Source organism: Poecilia reticulata, chromosome 5 (genome assembly GCF_904066995.2).
Source record: "Poecilia reticulata chromosome 5, P_reticulata-male-v2, whole genome shotgun sequence".
Taxonomy (NCBI): domain Eukaryota; kingdom Metazoa; phylum Chordata; class Actinopteri; order Cyprinodontiformes; family Poeciliidae; genus Poecilia; species Poecilia reticulata.
This window is the reverse complement of record NC_088834.1, coordinates 1,378,928-1,398,927: the sequence shown is the minus strand read 5'-3', so window position 1 is coordinate 1,398,927 and position 20,000 is coordinate 1,378,928. Positions and strand designations below refer to the sequence as shown.

General features: G+C 46.6%; 1 protein-coding gene across 5 annotated transcripts in view; it reads right to left on the bottom strand.

Moving 5' to 3' along the window:
* Window positions 1-20,000, bottom strand: part of pcbp4 (poly(rC) binding protein 4) — an 83,905-nt gene that overhangs the window by 19,200 nt on the left and 44,705 nt on the right. For 4 of the 5 annotated variants that reach the window (XM_081606766.1, XM_081606770.1, XM_081606769.1 and 1 more), the window contains exons 6-9: window positions 14,580-14,696; window positions 5,516-5,647; window positions 5,159-5,287; window positions 1,055-1,129 (exon numbers count right to left, since the gene is read on the bottom strand). In XM_081606766.1, coding sequence (XP_081462892.1) covers window positions 1,055-1,129; window positions 5,159-5,287; window positions 5,516-5,647; window positions 14,580-14,696 — 453 coding nt within the window. Of the gene's footprint in view, window positions 1-1,054; window positions 1,130-5,158; window positions 5,288-5,515; window positions 5,648-14,579; window positions 14,697-15,086; window positions 15,132-20,000 lie in introns of all 5 variants that reach the window. The other variant, XM_081606768.1, reaches the window with a different exon arrangement.

The following is a 20,000-nucleotide window of genomic DNA, read 5'->3' as shown; positions in this document are numbered from 1 at the left end:
GATGGATGGATGGATGGATGGATGGACGGACCGGAACAGACGGGTTCTGGTTGGGAAAGCCGTCCGGGTCTCGGGTCGACCTGCAGGTCCCACCAACCGGACCGGCTCAATGGACGGCCAGGGAGAACCGGACCGGTTCTGCTGAAAACCTCCTGAGGCTTAGAGAACGTCTCACTTTTTATTGATTTCCTGTTTGTTTTGAATCTTTCCGTCTGTAACGTTTATAAAAATGTTGCTACGCTTTTATTAAAACCGTCTCCATGGAAACAGTAAAACATGAGATAATCTGTGAAAAGATCAATGGAGGAGATTGATTTTTTCAGGGATTATCTGTCGCATATTAAACTGTTTCAATAAAAACAGTTTTATTATTATAAACGCTGCAGTTTCTTCTTGTTAATGTTAATAATTAAATGTTGTTTATTTATTTAATGTCATATTTAATGATGCTGAAGATGATTTTTAATGATTTAGCCGTTTTACTGACTCCATCCCACATTCAGAATAAAATGTTTCCCTATTTTCTACAGACATTAACAAAAAGATGCAGATTATTTACTTTTCTCCATTTGTGGATCATCTGCTGCTGGTTTTAACTTTTACTTTTCTTCTTCTGGATTTTTACATCTAAAGTTGTAAAACTGTTCAGATCAATAATCAATCAGCATTAATTATTAACTGGATCTGGCTGGATGTTGTTATAATCACCTGAAATGAATCTGATGTGATGATATGAATCATTGTTTTGTAATAAATTTGCAGCTGAATTTGAACCAAACTGGATTCTAGATGAAAGGAAATAATCTGAACTAAATATTTAGAGTTGATTTAAAGAGTTCGCTTCTTCACCAGCCCAAACCCAGAGGGGAAAAAACTAAATGCAAATCACCAGTCAGAATGTTCTGATTTTACACCCTGAAGAAATAAACCAGTAAATAAATTAAAAACGTGGTGAAGTGTTTAATAATTTAATGTTTTCAGCAGATTCTGAACGTTGCCTGAACATTTTTTCATCCAGAAGCAGAAAAGGAAAAAGCCTCGTTTTGGTCCTCACCTGGTTTCCTGCCAGCAGCACTGTTCCTGGACTTGGACTAGGCCGGTATGGAATGGTTGCTCCTTTCGGTGGAGACTGCAGAGGGAAACAAAGATGAGCAGAAACTTCATTAAACACGTGGAAACATCCCGACACCAGTTTCCATTTATACGTCAGTATTAAAGCAGGAAGTGTTTGTTTCTGCAGATTCGGCTGCATGTGACCCAGTTTTGGTTAAAAAGCACCAGAAGCTCCTCCTGCTCCGCGTTTCTGTCTGCTTTGTTTGGCTCAGATCCATTTCTTTCCTTCCTGGCCTGAAGCTGAGGATCTGGATCTGAAGCAGAACCGGAGCTGCAGCTCAGCACCGGCGATTCTCTCCAAAGCAATCAAAGACTTGATTCAGCTGATTAAATGTTATTTTCTCTGTCTGATGAACATCTGGCAGCTGCAAAGCCTCATAATAACCGATCATAAAGCGACTCACTGACTGAATCGAGACGAACTTTGACCCTGAAGGTTCAGCAGCTCACTGAGTTCTGCAGCTGAAACTCTGTCAGCTGATCAGGGCCAGAAAACGAGTCGACGGAGATCTAACACACTCCACACCGAAGCAGTGCAGGTGAGACTGATCAAGATTTAAGACTTGACTGGTTTTTATTAATTGGCATGAAAATGTTTCAGGTTTCAGCAGATCTGGAAGTGAAAGATGTATGGAAAGCCTGAAGGGACAAAAGTCAAGCAGTTTTTAATATAATAATAAATACCTAATAAGCCACCAAACACAAAATAAAATGCTTAACCAGTGGAAGGAGTTTAACGTTTCATATTTTGTTGCTTTGAGAGAATGCATTCAGCTCAAACCCGCAACACAAGAGAGAAACTTTCAGCTTTAGGCTTCAGGGTTTCTGTTCATCGGCTTCCTGTTAGAATCCTTCTCACATTAAATCCCATAATAATCAAAATCCATCTGATTGGTTCTAATTAAACCGAGTTAAATTACAGGTAATTACTGGCTGGGCGGCAGGAAGCTCAGATTTATTCATATTCCCATCTATGAATCAGAACAAACTTAGCATTTAACGTTTCAGAGCCGGACCTGAACCAGCCTAAAAAGCAGGATTTATGGCACTGTTAGAGCTCCTTAATTTGAGCAGTTGTTGGAACATCCAGCAGATAAAGGAGCTTCACATGCAGAAGACAGCAAAGTGTTTTAATATTTCATTTAAAGCAACTCTTTATCGGTTCTCCTCAGTTTGTGTTGAGTTTTAGCAAACGTTCAGACTTTAAGGTCTGAGTGGAGCCGAGGGTTTTAAACTCGTTTGAGTTTTAAACGTTCTAAACGTCGCTCCTGTTTAGTTTCTGTGGAACTGCAGAGTCTGAAACAAATGTCTTGGTATCGATCGGTGATTCTGATCACGTCGTCAATGAGCAAAGACTTCCTGCTGGCAGCTTGAGCCAACAAACCACATCCAGACCACCGACAGGTTCACCGGCTTCAGGACGACAAAATCAAGACTTCATGTCATTTTCTAACATCAAGACTATAAACACTTTGATTCAGAGTCAATCAGATGTGATGAGTTTCTGAAGGAAACATCGTTAAAACATGATATGGGATATTAATACAGATAGAGATTTCTTTATTTTCCTCACACAAAAATGAAATATAAAACACATAAAATCATAATAAAGAATAAAATATTGTACAGTAAGGAAACCATTTCAACATCAACACTGTTATTAAAGACAACGATAGAACGTGGAGCTGAGTGGGCTGAAATCAAAAATGTAAGAAATGAACATCTACTGACCTGCAGGTTCCAATTCTGCAGATTTATACACTAAACTATGCATTTTAATAACAACTTTCTATTTTTCTGCCACAGAAAACAGACAGTCAACGGCTGCAATAAACAGGAAGAGGCAGAATTTAGTTTCCTCAGATCTGCAACAAACTCCTTTAAATCTGAGCGAAGATTCACTGCAGATGATCCATAACTGCCAAAAATCATCTGGTCTTTATCTGCTCACATTTTGTCATTTCAACATTTTTCCTCTTTATGTGACGATTTCTCCTGTTTTTATCCTTTCATCTGATTCTTTTTGATGTTTTGGCTGTAAAATAATCCTGTCCTGTTTTTCTGACAGATAAACAATCTGAAGGCAGATTAATCTTTTTCAACTTCGTCCAAACTGAGGAACGTTGTTTCTAATGATGAACATTTTAGTTCCTGCTGGTTTTGACTCGACTCCAAATGTAATTTCAGTTTATTCAGAATCAACTGAAGGAGAAACCAGAAAATAATACATTTTATTTTTGCCGTCTTTAGACCACAGAACAAAAATTATAATTGAAGCTGATTTCTATGGAAGCATTTCACTGCCAGAACTCAGACATGAACTCATGAGAAGAATCTTGTTAGAACAAGAAACTTTTACGTTACGAGATGCAAAACTCACTGAAATGAATAAGTTTCTTGTTATAATGAGATCCTTGATAAAAGGCACGACTAGCTCTTTAAAACTTCCCGTCTGTTTTGTTTCCTGTTTCTTCCAGATGATATTTAATTGTTGATGATTTACTTCTACAACCTTTATTATGTAAAATAGAAACTGTTTTGGTTTTTTATGAGATATAAATCTCATTGCAATGAGTTTTCAAAATTTTGTTAAAATCAGAAATGTTTTGTGTTGAGTTCTGCTCCTGGATTTAATTCTAAGCTCTGGCAGTAAAAGGCTTCCGTAGATTTCTTTAGTTGCGTACCCTTCAAACCAGTAAATGACATTAAAATGTTTCTTCCTGGGCTGAAAATCGCAGCGATAGCGTTCCGTATCTAAGAGGGAGAACTGAAGGGATGAAAGCAGCGACGGCTTTTAGGAAGAATCGAATCCAGCTGAGCTCAGCGTTTTCCTTCCGTCTCTCCTCCCAGATCCCGACGCTGGGAATACCAATGAGCTTCCGGAGACTTTCCCTGTTTCCAGCTGAAAGCTGTGAGCTGAAACTCAGAGTCTCTCCTGCAGAAGCTCCTGAACCTGCAGCCGCCCTCCCTTCAGCTGCAGCTCGGCGCTCAGCTGTCAGCTCGGAGGTTTCTGCTCCCTCACTGTGTTATTTTTGACCACACAAAGCCACCGTAGCTGACCCGCGCTGCAGCAAACAGCAGAGACACACAGAGCGGCGGACGACTCTCCTCCAGCAGAGAAACACGTTTCACCTGCTGGGTAATTCAGAAACGCATCGAAGCTCAGAGGGAAATGAAATCAATTCAAGCTAATCACATTTCTCTGATCTCAGCTGATCCAGACTGAAAAAACATTTTGCTCTTCCAGGTTTATGAACTTCAGTTCTTCCTGCTGAGTCTCTTTTCTGCCTTTAAATATAAATAAACTCGACTTTGTGCCACTGCAGATCAAGCTCTGCCCCGGCGGCAACATCCTCCAGCCTCTTCTACGTCCTGAAGTTTCTCCTCCTCTTTTCTAAAGCATAAAAACTAGATATACTTGAATCCTGGCGATTGGATGAATCACCAGGAAGAACAAGGCCTGTGAATTTCTTAGCGATTTCTCAAAACTAAACATGAACTGAACCAACAGCCAGAACCCAGAAAAGAACCAACTTCCTCAGATGTGAATCATCCATTTGGAAATGGAAAATAATAAGTTATATTTCCCTCCAGTCGTCATGTGAACTTTGAGCAAACTTTTGAAATGTCGCCAAAAACAGAAAGAAGAAGTGAGAGAGTCATGTTTCCATCTACGGGTTTGGAGAAAATCAACCAGGCTGCAAGACTTAGACGATTCCATCAGACGCCGAGGTTAAAACGGCTGCAACAAACAGGAAGTGAAGGATGAAAACCAGCATGGAGCACGAAACGCTGCCGAGGTTTGGACTTTCGCAGTCTGGTGCCTCTGGTAAGGCACAGAGCCACCAGAGGATGGGACGGTTAGCCAGATGTTTCCCATCGGTGCTCAAGCGAACGCAAAAACTTTGAACGTTGCCATTTTCTCTGTAATCTCTGTTAATTTAAGCATCGATGGTCGACCTTTGACCCTGTTCCACCTGACCAGAAGTGATTTTAGGAATGATTTTCATCAGGATCATGTCGGAGCCTCAGCATGGAATCGTACCTCCAGGATCACCGTGCAGATCAGCTTCACACACTGGATGATGGTGTCCTGCCCTCCGGATATCGTCACCTCCCTCTCCGTGGAGTTGGGGAGAAGGTCGCCGGCCACCTGAACCTGCGCACCTGTTGTCTACACACACACACACACACACACACACACACACACACACACACACACACACACACACACACACACGATTCACCTGCTAGAACTTAGCACCCAGACTGACTGTGTGAACGTAGCCTATGTCAGTATTTCTGAAAATGCCGTCATAGACCACCAGGTGGCGCTGTGTTTCTCCGTTTGCCTCACCTGTTCCTCCTGACCTCAGCCTGCCTCTGATTGGTCCAGACTCACCTCTCTGATCTCCTTGATCTTTGACCCTCCTTTGCCGATGAGCGAGCCGCACTGGCTGGCCGGGATGACGAGCCGCAGCGTGACCGGAGGCTTGCTGGTCACCGTGCCGTTGGCTACCAGCGCCGCCAGGTCCTGAGGGCAGACAGGAAGTCCATCCATCAGTCACCTCTGACCTTTGACCTGCTTCCTCTGGCTAAAGCTCAGTCAGAGGTTCATGTTCATCTGGTAAAATCAGAGCTTGTGTCCAGTAAAAACCTCCAGACAACTGAAAGAACGTTAAAGTTTCCCAGGTTAACGGCTGGGATTCAACCAGAGCAGGGAATGCTGACAGAGTTAAAGTGTGATCAATAATAAAGAAATAATGCAAAGAAAGGAGGAGATCAAAGACAAAGTTTTACTTTTCCTTCACATCTTAATGCAGAAACAAACAGCACAAGTTGAGATTTATCAGCAGATCAGGGAACAAAAATGAGAAAAACTTCCTTCAGGATCGTTTTAAATAATCCGACTGGATCAGGAGGAATCCAGATTTTCCTGAATGTGGTTCCAGTTCGACAGGAAACCAGTTCAGCACAGAGACTGGGACCCATGGAGGCGTTCAGGGACATGGGGGAGTTTATTCTGATCACGTTGTTCTGGCCGGCCCAGACCACACAGAGCTGCCGTTTACACTCCGCCTCCGTCGAACCAATCGCACTAAGAGCTGCAGATCCAGGCCGTAATTTATTACCCGCTTCATTAGAGAAAGAGGCCGGACCCGACAGGAGGCGGCGCTGATCCATTAGACCCCAGGGAACCACAGATTAAACAACGAGCGCATTTAGAACGAGGGATCATTCAGAGGTGAAGAAGAGACGGAGGGCAGGAGAGAAAAATAACTTTTAGTTCATGTTGGCAAAGAAATCCTGAAGATTTCTGTTAAACAGGAAGCAGATGAAGTCCACAGAGCCAGACAGAGCCAGACAGAGCCAGATGGAACCAGACTGAACCAGACAGAACCAATTAGAACCAGATGGAACCAGATGGAGCCAGATGGAACCAGACGGAACCAGTTAGAACCAGACTGAACCAGACAGAACCAGACAGAACCAGACTGAACCAGACAGAACCAATTAGAACCAGATGGAACCAGATGGAACCAGACAGAACCAGACTGAACCAGACAGAACCAATTAGAACCAGATGGAACAAGATGGAACCAGATGGAACCAGATGGAGCCAGATGGAACCAGACGGAACCAGTTAGAACCAGACTGAACCAGACAGAACCAATTAGAACCAGATGGAACCAGACGGAACCAGTTAGAAACAGACTGAACCAGACAGAACCAATTAGAACCAGATGGAACCAGATGGAACCAGACGGAACAAGACGGAACCGGTTAGAACCAGATGGAACCAGATGGAGCCAGACGGAACCAGATGGAACCAGACGGAACCAATTAGAACCAGACGGAACCAGATGGAACCAGATGGAACCAGATGGAACCAGACGGAACCAGATGGAACCAGACGGAACCAGATGGAACCAGACGGGACCGGTTAGAACCAGATGGAACCAGATGGAACCAGACGGAACAAGACGGAACCGGTTAGAACCAGATGGAACCAGATGGAGCCAGACGGAACCAGTTGGAACCAGACGGAACCAATTAGAACCAGACGGAACCAGATGGAACCAGATGGAACCAGATGGAACCAGACGGAACCAGTTAGAACCAGACTGAACCAGACAGAACCAATTAGAACCAGATGGAACCAGACGGAACCAGACGGAACCGGTTAGAACCAGATGGAACCAGATGGAGCCAGATGGAACCAGACGGAACCAGTTAGAACCAGTTGGAACCAGACAGAACCAATTAGAACCAGACGGAACCAGATGGAACCAGATGGAACCAGACGGAACCAGATGGAGCCAGACGGAACAAGATGGAACCAGACGGAACCAGATGGAACCAGACAGAACCAGATGGAACCAGATGGAACCAGATGGAACCAGACGGAACCAGACAGAACCAGTTAGAACCAGATAGAACCAGATGGAACCAGATGGAACCAGATGGAACCAGACGGAACCGGTTAGAACCAGACAGAACCAGTTAGAACCAGACTGAACCAGACAGAACCAGACGGAACCAGATAGAACGAGATAGAACCAGTTAGAACCAGATGGAACCAGACGGAGCAAGTTAGAACCAGACTGAACCAGACAGAACCAGACGGAACCAGATAGAACGAGATGGAACCAGTTAGAAACAGATGGAACCAGACGGAGCAAGTTAGAACCAGATGGAACCAGACGGAGCAAGTTAGAACCAGATGGAACCAGACGGAACCGGTTAGAACCAGATGAAACCAGATGGAACCAGACGGAGCCAGATGGAACCAGACGGAACCGGTTAGAACCAGATGAAACCAGATGGAACCAGACGGAGCCAGATGGAACCAGACGGAACCAGTTGGAACCAGATGGAACCAGACAGAACCAGATGGAACCAGACGGAACCAGTTAGAACCAGACTGAACCAGACAGAACCAGACGGAACCAGATAGAACGAGATGGAACCAGTTAGAACCAGATGGAACCAGACGGAGCCAGTTAGAACCAGACTGAACCAGACAGAACCAGTTAGAACCAGACAGAACCAGACAGAACCAGACGGAACGAGATGGAACCAGTTAGAACCAGATGGAACCAGATGGAACCGGTTAGAACCAGATGGAACCAGATGGAACCGGTTAGAACCAGTTAGAACCAGATGGAACCAGATGGAACCGGTTAGAACCAGTGGGGATGATGCAGACTGACAGACCAGCAATGAGAGCTGGTAGATCCATCAGAACCAACTTTACTGGACTGAACCTCTGGGTCAGAGAGAGACACAGCAGCCATGTTGATGACATCACTGACAGGAAGGAAGTCCACAGCTGATTTTAGAGGTTAGATCAGCTGAGACACTCATCCATCATCCATCCATCATCCATCCATCATCCATCCATCATCCATCCATCCTTCAGCTCTCTGCTGATCTCCAGATGCTCTGAAAGTTTTCCTCTGAACGTTGGCTGCTTTAGTTTGTCCTCCATCTCTGAGGTTAAACTCAGCTCACTCTGCTGCATCTCACTCTGCTGCATCTCACCCTGCTGCATCTCACTCTGCTGCATCTCACCCTGCTGCATCTCACTCTGCTGCATCTCACTCTGCTGCATCTCACTCTGCTGCATCTCACCCTGCTGCATCTCACTCTGCTGCATCTCACTCTGCTGCATCTCACCCTGCTGCATCTCACTCTGCTGCATCTCACTCTGCTGCATCTCACTCTGCTGCATCTCACCCTGCTGCATCTCACTCTGCTGCATCTCACTCTGCTGCATCTCACTCTGCTGCATCTCACTCTGCTGCATCTCACTCTGCTGCATCTCACCCTGCTGCATCTCACTCTGCTGCATCTCACTCTGCTGCATCTCACCCTGCTGCATCTCACTCTGCTGCATCTCACTCTGCTGCATCTCACCCTGCTGCATCTCACTCTGCTGCATCTCACTCTGCTGCATCTCACTCTGCTGCATCTCACTCTGCTGCATCTCACCCTGCTGCATCTCACTCTGCTGCATCTCACCCTGCTGCATCTCACTCTGCTGCATCTCACCCTGCTGCATCTCACTCTGCTGCATCTCACCCTGCTGCATCTCACTCTGCTGCATCTCACTCTGCTGCATCTCACTCTGCTGCATCTCACCCTGCTGCATCTCACTCTGCTGCATCTCACCCTGCTGCATCTCACTCTGCTGCATCTCACTCTGCTGCATCTCACTCTGCTGCATCTCACTCTGCTGCATCTCACTCTGCTGCATCTCACTCTGCTGCATCTCACCCTGCTGCATCTCACCCTGCTGCATCTCACTCTGCTGCATCTCACTCTGCTGCATCTCACCCTGCTGCATCTCACTCTGCTGCATCTCACTCTGCTGCATCTCACTCTGCTGCATCTCACCCTGCTGCATCTCACCCTGCTGCATCTCACCCTGCTGCATCTCACTCTGCTGCATCTCACCCTGCTGCATCTCACCCTGCTGCATCTCACTCTGCTGCATCTCACTCTGCTGCATCTCACCCTGCTGCATCTCACCCTACTGCATCTCACTCTGCTGCATCTCACTCTGCTGCATCTCACCCTGCTGCATCTCACTCTGCTGCATCTCACCCTGCTGCATCTCACTCTGCTGCATCTCACTCTGCTGCATCTCACCCTGCTGCATCTCACTCTGCTGCATCTCACCCTGCTGCATCTCACCCTGCTGCATCTCACCCTGCTGCATCTCACCCTGCTGCATCTCACTCTGCTGCATCTCACCCTGCTGCATCTCACCCTGCTGCATCTCACTCTGCTGCATCTCACTCTGCTGCATCTCACCCTGCTGCATCTCACCCTGCTGCATCTCACTCTGCTGCATCTCACCCTGCTGCATCTCACCCTGCTGCATCTCACTCTGCTGCATCTCACCCTGCTGCATCTCACTCTGCTGCATCTCACCCTGCTGCATCTCACTCTGCTGCATCTCACCCTGCTGCATCTCACTCTGCTGCATCTCACCCTGCTGCATCTCACCCTGCTGCATCTCACTCTGCTGCATCTCACCCTGCTGCATCTCACTCTGCTGCATCTCACTCTGCTGCATCTCACTCTGCTGCATCTCACCCTGCTGCATCTCACTCTGCTGCATCTCACCCTGCTGCATCTCACTCTGCTGCATCTCACTCTGCTGCATCTCACCCTGCTGCATCTCACTCTGCTGCATCTCACTCTGCTGCATCTCACTCTGCTGCATCTCACCCTGCTGCATCTCACTCTGCTGCATCTCACTCTGCTGCATCTCACCCTGCTGCATCTCACTCTGCTGCATCTCACTCTGCTGCATCTCACTCTGCTGCATCTCACCCTGCTGCATCTCACTCTGCTGCATCTCACTCTGCTGCATCTCACCCTGCTGCATCTCACTCTGCTGCATCTCACTCTGCTGCATCTCACCCTGCTGCATCTCACTCTGCTGCATCTCACCCTGCTGCATCTCACCCTGCTGCATCTCACTCTGCTGCATCTCACTCTGCTGCATCTCACCCTGCTGCATCTCACTCTGCTGCATCTCACCCTGCTGCATCTCACTCTGCTGCATCTCACCCTGCTGCATCTCACTCTGCTGCATCTCACCCTGCTGCATCTCACCCTGCTGCATCTCACTCTGCTGCATCTCACTCTGCTGCATCTCACTCTGCTGCATCTCACTCTGCTGCATCTCACCCTGCTGCATCTCACTCTGCTGCAGCTCACCCTGCTGCATCTCACCCTGCTGCATCTCACCCTGCTGCATCTCACTCTGCTGCATCTCACCCTGCTGCATCTCACTCTGCTGCATCTCACCCTGCTGCATCTCACTCTGCTGCAGCTCACCCTGCTGCATCTCACCCTGCTGCATCTCACCCTGCTGCATCTCACCCTGCTGCATCTCACTCTGCTGCATCTCACCCTGCTGCATCTCACTCTGCTGCATCTCACCCTGCTGCATCTCACCCTGCTGCATCTCACCCTGCTGCATCTCACCCTGCTGCATCTCACTCTGCTGCATCTCACCCTGCTGCATCTCACTCTGCTGCATCTCACTCTGCTGCATCTCACTCTGCTGCATCTCACCCTGCTGCATCTCACTCTGCTGCATCTCACTCTGCTGCATCTCACTCTGCTGCATCTCACTCTGCTGCAGCTCACCCTGCTGCATCTCACTCTGCTGCATCTCACTCTGCTGCATCTCACCCTGCTGCAGCTCACTCTGCTGCATCTCACTCTGCTGCATCTCACCCTGCTGCATCTCACTCTGCTGCATCTCACTCTGCTGCATCTCACTCTGCTGCATCTCACTCTGCTGCAGCTCACCCTGCTGCATCTCACTCTGCTGCATCTCACTCTGCTGCATCTCACCCTGCTGCAGCTCACTCTGCTGCATCTCACTCTGCTGCATCTCACCCTGCTGCAGCTCACTCTGCTGCATCTCACTCTGCTGCATCTCACTCTGCTGCAGCTCACCCTGCTGCATCTCACCCTGCTGCATCTCACTCTGCTGCATCTCACCCTGCTGCATCTCACCCTGCTGCATCTCACTCTGCTGCATCTCACCCTGCTGCATCTCACCCTGCTGCATCTCACCCTGCTGCATCTCACCCTGCTGCATCTCACTCTGCTGCATCTCACCCTGCTGCATCTCACCCTGCTGCATCTCACTCTGCTGCAGCTCACCCTGCTGCATCTCACCCTGCTGCAGCTCACCCTGCTGCATCTCACTCTGCTGCATCTCACCCTGCTGCATCTCACCCTGCTGCATCTCACTCTGCTGCATCTCACCCTGCTGCATCTCACCCTGCTGCATCTCACTCTGCTGCATCTCACTCTGCTGCATCTCACTCTGCTGCATCTCACCCTGCTGCATCTCACTCTGCTGCATCTCACCCTGCTGCATCTCACTCTGCTGCATCTCACTCTGCTGCATCTCACCCTGCTGCATCTCACTCTGCTGCATCTCACCCTGCTGCATCTCACCCTGCTGCATCTCACCCTGCTGCATCTCACCCTGCTGCATCTCACCCTGCTGCATCTCACTCTGCTGCATCTCACCCTGCTGCATCTCACTCTGCTGCATCTCACCCTGCTGCATCTCACTCTGCTGCATCTCACCCTGCTGCATCTCACTCTGCTGCATCTCACTCTGCTGCATCTCACTCTGCTGCATCTCACCCTGCTGCATCTCACCCTGCTGCATCTCACTCTGCTGCATCTCACCCTGCTGCATCTCACTCTGCTGCAGCTCACCCTGCTGCATCTCACTCTGCTGCATCTCACTCTGCTGCATCTCACTCTGCTGCATCTCACCCTGCTGCATCTCACTCTGCTGCATCTCACCCTGCTGCATCTCACCCTGCTGCATCTCACTCTGCTGCATCTCACTCTGCTGCATCTCACTCTGCTGCATCTCACCCTGCTGCATCTCACCCTGCTGCATCTCACTCTGCTGCATCTCACTCTGCTGCATCTCACTCTGCTGCATCTCACCCTGCTGCATCTCACTCTGCTGCATCTCACTCTGCTGCATCTCACTCTGCTGCATCTCACCCTGCTGCATCTCACTCTGCTGCATCTCACCCTGCTGCATCTCACCCTGCTGCATCTCACTCTGCTGCATCTCACCCTGCTGCATCTCACTCTGCTGCATCTCACCCTGCTGCATCTCACCCTGCTGCATCTCACTCTGCTGCATCTCACCCTGCTGCATCTCACCCTGCTGCAGCTCACCCTGCTGGAGAACATGTCTTATCGTGGAGAACTCACAATGTTTCTGTGACATCACAGTTCTTCATTTTCAGGGTTAAAGGTCACAATCAGCAGGCAGAGATGAGCTGAGGGATGCAGAGGCTGTGAGGAGAAATCAGGAAAACTTCCCTCTCACACCTTGTCTTTATAATCTCTCCATTTCCGTCTCATTAACTTGTCATAAGAGCTGATCTTTCTTCCTCTTCATCGTCTCTCTCCTCTTTTTAAACCCAGCTGCCGCCTCCATAAAGCTCTCCGCATCGATCCTCTGCTCTCACTTCATCTTACTCACGCCCATCAGCAGCTCTCAGATGGTTCTGGACCGGGTTCTGACCCGCTGCGTTTAGAACCATCTCAAACAGAACCCCTAACGACAGATGAGTCATTTTATGAAGCATTTCTCAGCTAATTCCAGCTAAAATCAGCCGTTTTCCAAACTCCTCCAGCCTGGAGATGTTTGACATCATGTCCAGAACCAGAACCAGGAATCTGGGTTCAGCCAACACTTCAGTTCTGGACGACCGGTACCACAAATATGGAACTCCGCAGGCGCAACTTCCTGTTTTAGCTTTAAACAATCACGTTTCACCATTTATTTCAAATCTGAAACAAAAACAAAGATAATTTTACGCAGTTCCCTGAAAAATATTTATATCCCTGAGATTTGTGTTTCATTAGACGTTCAGCTGCACCAGGTTCTATTTATCCACAAAGTATCAAAAAACGGACACTTTTCCCCATTTTCCGTCAGTCCTGTCCCAAAAATATATAAAATAATAAACTAAAATAAATGTGATGGATTTGAACAGTTTCCACTATCAGTTGGAACAACAGACTTCATTTGAAAAAATTAACTGATGATGAAAAAACAATACAGTAAAATTACTTTGGACTGTTGAGTTTTTATACATTTAAATAAAATATCGTGACATTTTACAGTAAAGCTGTAAAATAATCTGGATCAAAACATTTTAATTAATTTATTGGTTCGTTATGAATTCTAAAAGATGATTTAACAACATTTTGAACATCCAGTCATTATCTTCCAGTTTGGTTTCATTCGGTGTTAGCTCCTGCTAATGGTGTTAGCACCAATAGCTAACAATGTTCCTATTACTAGTTAGTTAGCTCCTGCTAATGGTGTTAGCACCAATAGCTAAGAGTGTTCCTACTGCTAGTTAGTTAGCTCCTGCTAATGGTGTTAGCACCAATAGCTAAGAGTGTTCCTACTGCTAGTTAGTTAGCTCCTGCTAATGGTGTTAGCACCAATAGCTAAGAGTGTTCCTATTGCTACATGGTTGGATTAACTACATTGCTACAGTGTTGCTTTTGGAACATAGCAATATTGTTAGCTAAAACTGTCTAGAGCTAAGGATGTTAGCGCCTGCTAATGGCATTAGCTATAGCATCATTGGCCTAGTATGCAATGAACAGGTGAAAAATAAAACATACATAATCTTTGAAGCAGTTATGAGTTTTTATATTTCACAAACAACAAATTTAAAGCTAACAGAAAAAAGTACAACATTCAACTAATCATGGATGACGAATACTTTGGAGTAACTAAATAAATAGCATTATTTTTACGTGTCTGCGTGTGTGTGTGTGTGTGAATGAGTGTGTGTGTGTGTGTGTGTGTGTGTGTGTGTGTGTGTGTGTGTGTGTGTGTGTGTGTGTGTGTGTGTGAGTGTGTGTGTGTGTACCTCCTCCAGCTTGAAGGTGATCATGGTGAAGGCTCGGAACACGCAGTCCGTCGGACCGGTGATGGTGATGATCCTCTCTGGACAGGAACCCTCAGAGATGTTGATCCTGGCGCCGCTCTGTCGGGTTGGGAAGAGATGGAGGCAAACGGGGAGGGGGGGCAGGGGGGGGGGAGTAACAGGGTGGGGGGGCATTTATTGTTTTCAGGAAGTGGGGGGAGGAGGAGGGGGGCAAGAGGACAAAGAACAGGGAGGTCAGGGAGGAGAGACAGGAGATGATGATAGTTATGCAAGGAAAAGGAATCACAGAGCAGGATGGATGGATGGATGGATGGATGGATGGATGGATGGATGGATGGATGGATGGATGGATGGATGGATGGATGGATGGATGGATGGATGGATGGATGGATGGATGGATGGATGGATGGACTTTAATGGATACATAAAAGAGAAAAATAACATTAGTGGGAGGAAGGGAAATACGAGCCGACGGAGGAGAAGCGTTACTTCTTCCTCAGAGACGTTCCTCCATCATAACGGAGCAGAGAGGGACTGGAAGGAGGGAAGGAGGAAAGGAAGGGAGGAATGAAGGAGGGAGGAATCATTCAGGAAGGTTTAAATGATGGCAGATGGACAAAGATATGATTGAGTCCCAGGAAAGGGAGAGAAGAGATTTATTGACGGAAGAGGAGAAGGAAGAAGGGATGGAAGGAGGAAGGAGGGAGTGAGGAAAAGGATCAGGAGGAGAGGAAGAGAGAGAGAGAGAGAAGGCAGTGCAAACATTTGAGGAGAAGTAAGAGAAGATAATAGAGAAGGTGCAGAAACAACCGCATGGAGGAGCTGAGGAGGAAACTGGAGACAAACAGAATGGATTCAAGTTCAGGAGAGGATTACACCGACGGATACGCTTCCATCAAGTTCTGGTTCGGTCCGGTCAGGAAACCCAACACACACCGACCCCATGAAATGAATGCTAATCAAACTGAAGGTCGGTCGGTCGGTCGGTCGGTCGGTCGGTCCGTCCGTCCGTCCGTCCGTCCGAACGAACTCAAACTCTCTGAATTATTCCTGCTTTGCAGAGAAGCTGAATTGTGGAAACCATTTTTAGCTCCACAGGCTCCATGAGTGAGAAAGTTTCTCAGTGTTTCCTCAGGGGTGATGCAGCTTTTTAATGCACATCCTGTTAGATGCAGGTCGTCTGTTCCCATGACAACCAACCTCCAGTTCAGAGGTCTCCTGTGTTTTGGTGTGAAGGGAGACATTGTTTCCATTTAACTCCTAAAAGTCCATCAACTCGGGCTGCACAGTGGCGCAGTTGGTAGAGCTGCTGCCTTGCAGCAAGAAGGTTCTGGGTTCGATTCCCGGTCTTTCTGCATGGAGTCTCCATGTTCTCCCTGTGCATGGTGGGTTTTCTCCAGGTACTCCGGTTTCCTCCCACAGTCCAAAAACATGACTGTCAGGTTAGGGACAATTTGGCCTCTCCAAATTGTCCCTAGGTGTGAGTGTGTGAGGTGTGTGTGTGTGGTTGTGTGTCTCTGTGTTGCCCTGCGACAGACTGGTGACCTGTCCAGGTGACCCCACCTCTCGCCCGGAGCGTTAGCTGGAGAGGAACCAGCACCTCCTGACCCCACTGAGGGACAAGGGTGTAAAGAGGATGGATGGATGGATGGATGGATGGATGGATGATGGATGGATGGATGGATGGATGGATGGATGGATGGATGGATGGATGTCCATCAACTCTTCCTCCATCTGAGTTTAGCTGCTCAGTCTGAATGTGAAGCTGAGCAGCTGCAGAGCAACTCAGATGTTTATCTGCCTCTGAGCTTCACCAGCTACATTTACATCCAATCATCATGTAAATTTTCTTTGAACTTTAAAGTGTAAAAGTTAAATTGGTAAATGTTCGCTACATCAGAACTAATTTAGTAAACATGTTTCTACCTCCCCTTTGGCAGCACAAGCAAGCACAGAAGAAGTTACGCAACATTGACGACGATATTTTGTCATTTCTATTGCAGTGCTGCAAATCTGCATGAAAAATGTCGATGGAAACACGGCCAGAGCTTCAGGGTCTCATAAAAACCTTCTGCACGTGTTTCTGTGTCCACATGACAGCCTGCAGCGACCTGAGCCCGTCAGCAGCACCACCTGCTGCAGGCTCACACAGAAACTACAAACTCCAGGCGCGTGGAAACGGCCAGAAGGAATGTTAGAAGATTGATCTGCAGTTATGACAGGTGTTTAATAATCCCAGGGTTTGGAACTGACCTCACTGACCCTGCTAGTGACCTTAGGAGTGATCTTATTGATCCAGTTGACCCTAACGGCCCCATTAGTAACCATAACAACTATATTTGTGACTTTAACAGTGCTACTAGTGACCTTAGTGGACCAGCTGACCTTAACGACCCGACTGGTGACCTTAGTAACTCGACCTGTGTGGTTTTTCGGAGCCGGTTTCTTCAAGCCATGAGGGAAGATGAATTTATGGATGCAGATGTTCAGCTGATTATTATTCCTGCTGCCAGAGGAACCTGATGGTTCTCCGTCCAGCCCCTCGCTCCTCCCCAGTGTTCCCAGTTTGCTGTTTGTGTGTGACGCTCGTCTTCATCACTCTTGATTTGGAGCGAGTGAGGACGGCCGGCCGTGTCGTCCAGCTGGATTACTGAGCTCTGCTCTGGCCATTAGGGCGCCGTGCTGCCGACGTCCGGCTTCTCGCTGCTCCACATGTGTGCAGACATCTGTGTTTGTGGCGCGGAGATGAAGAACAGCAACCTGACGTTAACGCTTCCTCTGACTTGATGAAGACGGACGTCGTCTTCTCCCCGTTTACCGAAACATTCGCTCCTGCAGGCTGGAGCCATGAGGAACAGCTGCTTTCATATGAAGCTTGCTTAGGCCTGTCACGGTAACACATTTTGCTGGACGATTGTCTAAAAAAATTATTGCGATAAACGATAATATTGTTTCAAGACCTTTTGACACTGATTTAATGGAAATGACGTAATAATACATGCGATTTCCTGATAGATTTACTTTATTTTCAGAAGAACACGTAACACTGGAACTGATAAACTAAATAAAACCAAAAACTAAAACAAAATGGATTCTCAGTCTCCATGAACAAAAAATGTACTTGAATAAAAACTAAACAACTTAAAGCCAAAGTGGAAATAAATACTGCATTCAACCAAAACAGTGCAGATTATGAAGTCTGTGTATTATATTGTCCTTCAATAATCACTAGATTTAAATAGAGAAGATGGGAACATCCCACTATCTAATGCAATAATTCACACTGCACCATTTTTAGCCCCTATTTTCCCCTTATGACGATCTTAGATCGTTGGCTGATCTAACCGATCATCCTGCAGTGTATGGTGTGTTACGGTAGATCGTCCTGGTCGCTCCGATCTAAATCGGGTTTTCCCGGACTGGGAGCTTAACGCTGAATGACAGGTAGCCAATCAGAAAGCGCGGATTCTCCTCCTGCTTTCTGAGAGGAAATTACGGAGGGGAATCCCAAACAGCTGACACAACAGGAAGTCCAGCCGACATCGGAGATGATATGTGGAAACAACATTAATGTTTATTCAACGTTTGGTGCAAAGAATATAGAAATGATGAGGAGAGGAGTTGGAGCCAAATTACTACTGCAGCTGATGAACCCGGTAAGTTTTCAGCTGTTCTTCGTTAACGTGACATAAATAAGTTATAATGATTTTCATTCAGTCAGGACTTTACGCTGAGCCACATCATCACAGGTAGATTCTAGTAAAGTATTGATTAATGCCTGGTTTAAATTGGTTAACTGGACTTGGAGCCATTATTTTGTGCCCATGTGGCTGGACACCACACGGCACGACGAACCCGATCGAACCGTTATACCTGTCGGCTGATGTGTCTCTCAGGTTTAAAAACGGGCCGACAGCTCGTGTCGTGTGCGCTGGACACTACGGAAATAGGAAGGGAGGGTCAGTGGAGAGACCGGAGCTTTTTTCATTCAGTGTCATCAACATAAAGAAAAAAGGCCGGAAGAGACGATAAAGACGATAATTAAAATGAGATCGATACGTTTATTTATCGTGCGATTAACTGATTCATCGTTTATCGCGACAGGCCTAAGCTTGCTTCAGAAAATTTATTGTATTTTGTGTTTTTAGTTTTAGTTTAGATAAACAACATCAGAGAGACGGAGGCTGCAAGTTGCAGGGATAAAAAAGAGCAACTTTGAAATGAGGTGAAAGCAAATCTTGTCCTTGAGAAGAAAATATCTATTTAAATATTCATGATTCCCGTCAGGCTGAAATAACCGAGGAAAACAATCTGCTCTCATTTTACCTGCCGCTCCCAGATTTAAATCCTCAAAATAGAACACATCTCCAGTTGTCCTTCATCCTGTTAGTTAGTTTTTTAATCAGTTCATAGTTTTTATAGTTTTATAGTAAAAAATTCCTGGCTGCAACATAAACAGATTGGAGCTGAAGTCATGAAGACGGCCGTCTGTGTTCACCTCCAGATAACAAGTCCAGTCAGGTGAACCCTGAGGTGAAAACTCTAACTCCCAGAATGCACTGCACCAGTCACAGCTGATGTCAGAGGAGCAGTTTTTACATCCAGACTGAAAACATGACAGCTGCTCAAAATCAGACATTAGTTTATCAGTAAATGTTTGAATTATTAGATATTTGTGTTAAATTTAACATTTTCAGCCTTTTTTCAGCTTAAATTTAACAGTTTTTAATGCATATCTTGTAATTTCCTGTAGGTTTTCTTTACCTGTTTTCTTTTTTGTTTGATTATTGTTCATTTTGTCTACTTTTCATCAGTAAAATACATTTTTCACTCGATGGTCTGCAGACAGAGAGGCTGGTGGCTCCTGGTTGATCGAGCCGTTTGCGTTCAGGACGTTTCTTCACCAACAGTTCAGTAAATATGAAGCTCCTCAGTAAAACAAGTCGCAAAACCGGAAATGGAGAAAAAACATGGAAAAACATACATTTCTGAAAAAATAGAGACTCTCATATTTTGCTTATGTGAAGTGATGAAGAAATCCCTCCAGGCTTCAGCAGCTTCCAGGGTTTAAAAAGGTAAACTTTGTGTTTGAATTCAGGTGGTTTACAGAGTTTTTCTATGTAATCATGAAATATTTACACATTTCATGATTAATTCATATTTTTGGGGTAAATTGATGTTAGAACCTCAGATTGTTGGTGTGAGCAAGAGGAAGCCCGTTTATGTGGTTTAGATGTAAATATGCCGTTTTTACAGTGCATGTTGAGCTGACTGAGCGTCGCTGCAGGCGGATCACCGCCCAGAGACTCTCGGCATGGTTTGCTCCCGTACGTGAAACCTTGGTATTCCCAGCAGGCGTGCAGCACGTCGTCAGGCACTGATGAGTTCTGCCTCCACCCAGAT